The sequence below is a fragment of the Xyrauchen texanus genome, chromosome 23 (assembly GCF_025860055.1).
Source record: "Xyrauchen texanus isolate HMW12.3.18 chromosome 23, RBS_HiC_50CHRs, whole genome shotgun sequence".
Taxonomy (NCBI): domain Eukaryota; kingdom Metazoa; phylum Chordata; class Actinopteri; order Cypriniformes; family Catostomidae; genus Xyrauchen; species Xyrauchen texanus.
Window position 1 is genome coordinate 20,023,764 of NC_068298.1, and position 9,221 is coordinate 20,032,984.

General features: G+C 36.4%; 2 protein-coding genes across 2 annotated transcripts; one reads left to right on the forward strand and one right to left on the reverse strand.

Moving 5' to 3' along the window:
* Positions 1–1,153: 1,153 nt before the first annotated feature.
* LOC127663452 (U7 snRNA-associated Sm-like protein LSm11) lies at positions 1,154–5,839 on the reverse strand. The gene is made up of 6 exons (XM_052155060.1): positions 5,832–5,839; positions 5,472–5,523; positions 3,902–4,391; positions 3,374–3,513; positions 3,180–3,263; positions 1,154–1,512 (listed from the first exon to the last, which is right to left on the reverse strand). The coding sequence occupies exons 1-6, from the start codon at positions 5,837–5,839 to the stop codon at positions 1,207–1,209; spliced, it is 1,080 nt and encodes a 359-aa protein (XP_052011020.1). The 3' UTR covers positions 1,154–1,206.
* On the forward strand, positions 5,595–7,958 carry LOC127617069 (zinc finger and BTB domain-containing protein 3-like). Its single transcript, XM_052088945.1, has 2 exons — positions 5,595–6,041; positions 6,202–7,958. The coding sequence occupies exon 2, from the start codon at positions 6,216–6,218 to the stop codon at positions 7,941–7,943; it is 1,728 nt and encodes a 575-aa protein (XP_051944905.1). The 5' UTR covers positions 5,595–6,041; positions 6,202–6,215; the 3' UTR covers positions 7,944–7,958.
* The last annotated feature ends 1,263 nt before the right edge of the window (positions 7,959–9,221 follow it).

Consider the following 9,221-nt stretch of genomic DNA (forward strand, 5'->3'; position numbering starts at 1 on the left):
TTTGTTGGAATTCAGTATTTTGCAAGAGGGATACCTTTAAGTGCCAACTATATGATATAATTTTCTTCATATTTGGCAACACCTCTAAACACGGACCCTTCACCATTAAACTTTTTTAAATGCCGTAAAATTAAGACGTTTCTTTTGGTCAGTATGGAACTTGTACTTAATGACGATAAAGGACACTGGCAACATTTCCAGTGTCAGTGTTGTGTTTTTTTATTTATTTTTTTCAGTACAGAATCATTTAAGATATTCTATAACATACTATGTATTCTCTTGGCTTGCTGTGGCCATTGCTAGGACACACAGTGTCTAAGATAATCTTCCATTGAAAAAGCAAGCAAATTATGTTCTACAGTATGTAGGATTTCATGTTTGCAATCTCAATATTTAAAGACAAACACAACTACAGCCATTTGAATTGTCGTTACTGTTAAAAATATCTACAGTACTCATTACAAATATCAATAATACTCATTAGTTTAATTGAGAATTGTGGAATGTTCTGAAACAGAACAAGTGTAGAAATAAAAGATATAAAGCATAATTTAGTATATGCATGTGACTGCTCATTTAACAATGAGACCTCAACAGATTAAAGAGAAAAGAAAACGGGTTTTAGAAAGGATAAATCATTTTTAAAAATTAAGATGAACTTCCACATGCAATTTCCAGCTTTCCAAATTTTGATTAGCTGGTTTATACAGTTTTATCCATTGAGAGCTAACCATCATTTTTAACATGGAAAGAAGTGAATTACTAACAGTTTTATATGTCTATATCTATCTATCTTGATATATATAATTTATTTTAAATGGTCCGACTACACCACGTGTAGTGATGGATATGACTTCTTTCTTCTGCAGAATATACAAAGATTTTTAGAGGAATAAAGTTTCCGTGGGACTAATAGATGTGCTATTATTATACAATAAGTGAAGTGAATATAAGCAATAATTTTAGTAAGTACATTGCCATTTTCCTCTTGACAGAATAGTACAAAAGAAAACAATTTTTCATGTTGATGCTGACTGAGTATTGGTCTTACTCCCCCTAGTGGTCATTTGAAAACAAATGGCGTGTGAAACTTAATCCACAACCACAATTAAAAAGTTTATTTTCCTTAATATGCATATTATCTGGTAGAAAAATGTATATCAATATGATACAGTAAGAGACCTAAAGATTTTATTTAATAAGTCTTTAGTCCTTTTGTATATTTACGAGAAGTACATTTTCCCCTCGAATAAAAAGCTGATTGACATGACATGTGTGCACTCTTCCGTAAGCCACCATAGGCTTGATATCAGATTTTGGTGTCACTTTTGATGTACTCTTGACTGTGGATCTTTCCAGGGTATGTTTGGGGTTAGTGCTCCTCCTGGTTCTGTCTCTGGTGCGATATTGAGACGAACAACTCTGGGTGTCTGGCTCAGAAGGGTTATCCTCTGTCTTTCTTTCAGCCACACTGAGAGCCACAGTCTCTTGCACTTTTAGCTTTTCAAACAGCTGTGAGGAAAAAACAGCAATGAAATCTATTTAAAAATCAATATAATAACAATAATATTTTGGAGCATAGAAACAAGATTTAAAAGAAAAATACAATAAAACACAAAAGGTGAGCAACCAAATAATGATCTTAAGTTACTTTTAAGGACAACCTAAATATTTATAACATTTCTTAAAGGGTTAATTCACCCAAAAATGAAAATTCTCTCTTCATTTACTCACCCTCATGCCATCTTTCTTCTGCAGAATATACAAAGATTTTTAGAAGAATATCTCAGCTCTGTAGATCCATACAATGCAGGTGAATGGTGTTCAAAACTTTTAAGCTAAAAAAAGCACTTAAAAAGGAAGCATAAAATTAATCCATATGACCCCAGTGGTTGATTCCAGGACTTCTGAAGCGATCCCATCAGTTTTAGGTGAGAACAGACCAAAATATAACTCCATGGCAATCATGATATCAAGCTCATTTACACTTCCTATAGCGCTACCTGGCACTTTGCAGATGCATCCAGAACTAGGAAGTGCAATCAAGCTTGAAATAATGATCGTGCATAGAGACTGCAAGGGCAAGATTTACAATTAAAAAAATATATATATTTTGGTCTGTTCTCACACAAAAACAATTGGAATGCTTCATAGAAATGGATTAAACCACTGGAGTCAAAGTGCTGACGAAGGGTTTTTTGATTTCATTAATGATAACATATGAGATGAAAGACACATAATGAAAATAATTTAACAATTTTATTAAAGAATACGGTTGATGAAAATATGATGATAAAAATCATTCTGCTAGATAATAACAGTGCAAGATATAAACAAAAGAAACATCTGTTTATAGAAGAAGATATTACATATGAATTCATCTAATCCAGTATTTTTGGTATTTCCATTTTGGGCTGAATGAGTTGAACGTGCTGAACAGCAGCAAAATGAACCACTTTAAAACAAGTTAATTACCTCACTCAAGTGCATCTCATTTACACATGAGATTAATCACTATCCACAACATATATGTAAAATTACAACTTTCACCTGTGTAGACAGTGAAGTGAATGCACGGGTGATCTTGAACTAATTTAAGCGCTAGTCAGAATGTGTAACTTCAAGTTGTGAATAAAAAAAACGTGCAACATATCCTAAACTAAAGCATGAAGAATTCAGAATTCAAAAATAATTAATTATTTTGTATGTACAGTAACCTCTTGTATATGTTTGGTTTGAGCTATAAATTAAGAAAAATGTTATATTACTTTTCTACATTTATATATATATTTTATTTAAGTTTGGCACATTTTTGTTATCATCAACTAAAAGATTTTTTTTTTAGTTGTTTAAAATTAGAAGCCATATCAGGGTAAAACTGATTTAATAAATATGACATGTGGAAATATTGGCTTATTTTAAAGGACATGTTCATCAAAAGACTAAAACTGACAAACAAAAAACTGTGTGAATATTAACACAGCTGTTAGGTTGCCTTTATGTGCTTTTTGGAACTTCCAGTTTTGGTCACCATTCACTTGCATTGTATGGACCAACAGAGCTTAAATATTCTTCTAAAAATGTCAGTCTGTGATGGCATGACGGTGACTCCTATAATGCGATTATGTTGGTGAATATTGGAATGATGGTTAAAATATTGGAATAAAGTTTAAGGTTACCCTTGTGACAGTAAGTGCCTTCTCATGGTAGAGAGCCTCTCCCAACAGGGGCTCCCTGTATGTTTCATCCACATCCATCATTGCCTGGTACCACAAAGAGGAGTAGAATAAAAGAAGAGACAAGCATTTAGATTTATTAGTGATTATAAGAAATGATTATAAGTAATCATCATAAATTAAGCTACTTTATTTACCAGGTTCCAGAACTTATCAAATGCCACCACAAAGCCAGAACACACTCCACGAAGTCCTTTAAAGGTTCGAATGTGAACTCTGACTCTGATTTTCTCCTGGACACACCTGTTGAGCTCCCCTAATGGACTGCCAGCAAGCACTGGAAAAGAAGACAGATACTATGCTTGAAAACGTAATTGAGCTGCCCACCTAAAAATCATTCTTTGGTGACCTCTCATTTAAAGGGATTGTTTACCCCAAAACGAAAAGCACCCTCTTGTTGTTTCAAACCTATATGACTTTCTTTCTTAAATGGAACATAAAAGAAAGCAGACTATTAGCCTCTCATTCACCATTTACTTTCGTTCTATGGAAAAAAGCAGCATAAACATTCTTCAAAGTGTTTCCTTTTGTGCGCTACAGAAGAAAGTCTGGGTTTGGAACAACATGAGGGTGAGTAAAATGACAGAATTTATATATTTGCGTGAACATTCCTTTTAAAAGAATATACACAAACAAATGTTTACTGAATAAAGAGTTAAACATACGTGGCATTCTTGTAAGCACATTTTTGGGAACTTTTCGCTGTCGAGGAGGTCGTTTTACCCCGCTGCCTTCTCCCTCCTCAACCGGGTTGTTCACCATGAGTTTCTTCAGTCTCTCTATCCTCTCCAGGTCTGGTTTCCCTCTCTGTGCTTTTCGAAGTCTTTTCTCCACATTTTCAGGTTTGGCCCTGCCTCGACCGCCCTTCATAAAGCTCTGGTATTCGGCGATGTTATTAAAGCACTTGATATTCGGGTAAGGTAAAGGCACTTGTGGAGAATAAAGGGCAAGCAGTGGGTCAAACTTATCCGAACTGATGTCCATTTTAGTTTCGACATCATCTTCGTCAATCTCTGGGTTTTGACCGCAGATCTCGGTTGTGGTTTGCTGATCAGATGTCAATAAAAGCGTCGGCCGATGTGTGTCTGAAGAGGGATCACGATCACTTTCTGACTTTCTTCTCTCATCTTCCTCTATGTTTGAACGAGCCGCAGTCTCCGCGTAGAATCATGGGTAATTTAACAGTGTGTGAAGCCAGAGATGAATCGCATACATAACAGAAAAGATAAAGTCACATTTGAAGATCGAACAAATGAATATATACACACACATTATAAAACTTATACTTAACTATATATTTCTTATAACACTTAAGAGCTATAAGTAAATCTAAAAAAAATATATTTATTGATTCTTTTTCATCTTTCTTGTTGTTTTTCTCCGTTAATAAACAAACTACTAATAAATACTAAATAACTAATAAAACAGTTGTAGTTCTGTTTAGGTGAACAGTATTTTAGTGCTATAAGATAAGAGACTCTCTGTATAAAAATAATTACAAAAATATTAAGACCTCTCGGTGCGTTCTTGTAATCGTTCTCAGTTAATTATTGTGTTTTATAATAGTGGTGTTCAATGAAATAAAATAAATAAATGCTCATTTGCTTTTAAAACAAAAGCGGTAATTCATAAATAAATAAATGCTCAAGTACTAATAAAACATTTGTGGTGCAATTTAAGTGAACAGTAATATTTTAGTGCTATAAGAGAAGAGACTGAATATATAAAAACAAAATCTTCTAAAAAGTATTTATGTTTCATAAGTGCTTTTCTTGCTGTTATTATTTGTTATCTAATGTATTTTTAAAATGGTGGTGTTCAATAAATAAATAAATGTTAATTTTCTTATAAAACTTTTGTGGTGCTATAAAGTGGAGTACATTAGCCCTGTAAGAGAAGAGTGCATTCATCAAAATATTTATGTGTTTCGTATATTCTTTGGCATTTTTTTCTTTTTTTAACTGTTTTTTTGTTTTTGTTGTTTTTTTTTTCTTGTTTTTCTGCACAGTTGATTATTGTATTGTATAATGTTGTTATTAAAATAATTAAATAATATTATTTTAAGATTAGAAAATTATTATATTCTCAGTTGTATAAAAAAGATATCAACATTTGTATTATGTTATATTATTAAATTCAATATCTATTTATTTAAATGTGCATCATATACATTTACTTTATAATCAATTGTATTGCATACGCCAAAAAATAAATAAAATAGGATTGTGTTTTGACTTGTACGTCCTCTGGATTGGGTGATCTCCACGCCAGTAGATGGCAGAGCAGGCTGCGTACACATACATTGAACACATTACACGTATAAGTGTATATTTTTGATGCATTGTCCAAAAGGAAAACATTCCCGTAGCGCTTATTCGTTTTTACTACAAATGCATCAGTAGGCATTTATAAACAGCAATATATCACTTGTGAACCTCTTGATTAGTGATTTTTTTTTTTTATTGAAGACGTCTTGCTCATTTGGGGTCTATATTACGGTGTTCCAGTGAAAGTATGGTCTAATCATCAAACCATAGAAGGATGTTGTTTATGAAGATAATAAAGCGGCTTTAATTCCTTTAGGCTCTAAGGTACCATGTCATTATTACTAGTTTATTAGTGTAGAATAGTGAATGAGTGCTGAGATTCAGTCCTACAACTCCCTCCTTTCAAAAGGGAAGCTCAAGCTATAAGCTGGTTTTTGCAGTGCATTTCGCCCATGAAAAGGAAAGACAAAACGAATATGATGGTGGATCAAAGGAGCTGACTTTAAAGCTGACGTTGAGACATTGTCAGGACTCTTCTGTAAGTTTAAAAAACATTTCAACTCAACATGGAAATATATGCTGATGTTATGCATTTCTATTTATTACCTGTGTAAAATAGGTTTATTTTGGAACTACAAAATATCTTATGGAGAACAACATGAATGAACACTAGTTGTCATTAACTCTCGTCTCCACAGGTTTGTCTGTAGAAATGGAGTTTCCAGGTCATAGTCAGCAGCTCTTGGCTTGTCTGCGCTCTCAGCGTCTACAAGGTTTCCTTTGTGACTGCGCTGTGCAGATCGGCCCGACTCGCTTTGTAGCTCATCGTGCTGTGCTGGCATCTTTCTCTCCCTTTTTCCATATGTTCTACTCCGATCAGTCAATGGGAAATACGAGCTCAGTCAACGGAGGGCCCCTGAGAGACACAGTCACCATTAATGGCGATATAGTGACCCCTCAAGCCTTTGGACTGATTCTCGATTTTATGTATGACGGAGTGCTTCGTTTGGAAGCCCACCCCCCTCCAGAGGACGTGCTTGCTGCAGCCAGCTTCTTGCACATGAATGATGTGGTGCGAGTTTGTAAGAGAAGACTGCAGGGTCGTGGACTGGCCGAGGCGGATAGCACAAGAGTAGAAGTTGGAGCAAACGAGTTAGCTAAAACTGGAGAAGGGCTTGATGGGTCACCTCAAGAGGACATGCCTGGTGCCGAAACAGAAAGTGTATTAGGACGAGATGGACCAGCGACAGTTGGAAATCCATCCTTATCCTCTTTAGCACATTGTCCTCAGTCAATCCAACAGATGTCACTTTATATTGATACCAAGACTGAGACACAAGCAGGCATGGGCAATGTCCTCACACACAGTGGTGTAGAAAGTTCAGAGATGGCTGACACTACTCAGCCAGGAATGGACTCTCAGTTACCCGTTAGCAATTCTTGTCCAGGTTTGCCTGCATGTAGTGCTTCACCTAGGCATGACAAAACAAGAATATCTGCAAGATCAGCTAGCCTTGAGTCTGCATTTTCAGGTCCATGCAGTTCGACGGAACAAATTCAGATAAGCACAGAGATCCAACCTGTTGTAGCCTCTGCAATGACACTGAACAATGTAGACAACACCAGCACTGCCCACTCGGTCTCCAATGAACCTGGCATGTTAGTGCATACCAACAGTCTGCCGAGTCAAACCGTAAAACCCATTCAAGACCAGAAAAATGGGCGGTTCACTGGAAATCCTAGGTTGTCTCAACACATACCGTATGAAAGGAGGCCAGGGCACAAAAAGCCTCTCCCTCGAATTTCAACCAATTCCTCAGCAGTAGGGGAGGAAAATGAGGAAGGCATCAAGGTGAAAGTGGAAGCCATTGTGATTTCTGATGAGGAATCTGATGAAATGGATGAGGTCTTGGATCATGGTCAAAGGAGAAATGCAGATTTAGTTCACAGTGATGATTATGAAGACAGTAACCATGATATTGAGGAGCTCACCAACACTCAGTTCATACCTGCTCACCCAATAATTCACCTTTCCCATCAAGAGCCCATCTCATATCCTTCTTCGCCACAAGGTCCTGGTACTTCTGCGACAGACAATACTGGATTTTCATCATCTCTTTTTCCAGCCATTTCCCAGCCAGAGCAACAGGCCATGTACCTTGAGGATTTTCAGGACTCTATTGGGAACTATGTAGATGATGTACCCACCTGTGACACCTGCGGAAAGACTTTCTCCTGTGCGTACACCCTGAGAAGACATGCCATTGTACACACCAGGGAACGGCCTTATGAGTGCAGCTACTGTTATCGAAGCTACACACAGTCAGGAGACTTGTACAGGCACATCAGAAAGGCACATGATCATGGCCTGGCGGTCAAACGCAGCAGGGTAGAGTCGGACCCTCCCCCATCGCCGCCCTCTCCTCTACCCAAAACATAGGCATTATTTGTGGCCCAATCTTTTTATCAGCTCTTTCAGAAAATTACACAAAATGTATATAAAGGGTTTTTCACAAATTACCACCTCCACACTTCTACATTGGTGTAATGTTTTAAAACAGGGCTGATGCTTTGGAAGGGAATCCACTTGACTGTCCCCATGCGTCCACAAACTTTTTTAACATAACATTTCTTTGGAATTATTACACTTTAAGAGTAACTTTAAGTTTTTACTTTTTTTTTTTGTAGTGGACATTCTGGTAAGAGTTACACATATTTTTACGTTTTTATCATAGTGTATGTGGACAATTTGGTTTGAATATTTATTCCTCAAGTATATCTTTATCTATAAAGTGCCCCAGAAAGATTGGAAAGGTAAGAAGAATATGTGAAACCACTAAGAGTGGTTCTATCACACAGACCCTAGCACATTAAAAAGGCCTTTTTGTTGTTAATCACCATTTATGATGGTGTTCTGCTGAAATATAAGCTTGATGCCCGTTTGCAAATTGGTTCCAGAGATTATTTTTGTATTTTATGGAGTACTGTAGCTGTGATTAAAAAAAAAACATCAAAGGAATAGTTCACCCAAAAAGGAAAATTCTCATTATTTACTCACCCTCATGTCATCCTAGATGTATATGACTTGCTTTCTTCTGTAGAACACATAGAAAGATTTTTAGAAGAATATTTCAGCTCTGTTGGTCCATACAACGCAAGTGAATAGTGACCAAAGCTTTGTATCTCCTAAAAGCACATACAGGCAGCATATAAGTAATCCAGAAGACACCAGTGGTTAGAAGAGAACAGATCAAAAAATCTTTATTTGTGTTCTGTAGAAGGAAAGTCAAACACATCTGAGATGGCCTGATGGCGAGTAAATTCTGAGAGAATTTTCAGTTTTGGTAAAACGGTTCCTTAAGGTCCAGCACATCAGATTTTACATTACACACTTTCTACATTACAATGAATGAGTTTGTCATGGATGTGTTTGGTGAATTTTTTTATTAAAAAAATTGTGACAGAAATGGTTACTTTTTTTACCCCCTTTTCCTCCAATTTCGAATGCCCAATTCCCACTACTTAGTAGGTCCTCGTGGTGGCGTGGTTACTCACCTCAATCCAGGCAGCGGAGTACATGTCTCAGTTGCATAAATCCATGCATCTTATCATGTGGCTCATTGTACATGACACCATGGAGACTCCGCACGTGGAGGCTCATGCTATTCTCCGCGATCCATGCACAACTTACCACACATCCCATTGAGAGTGAGAACCA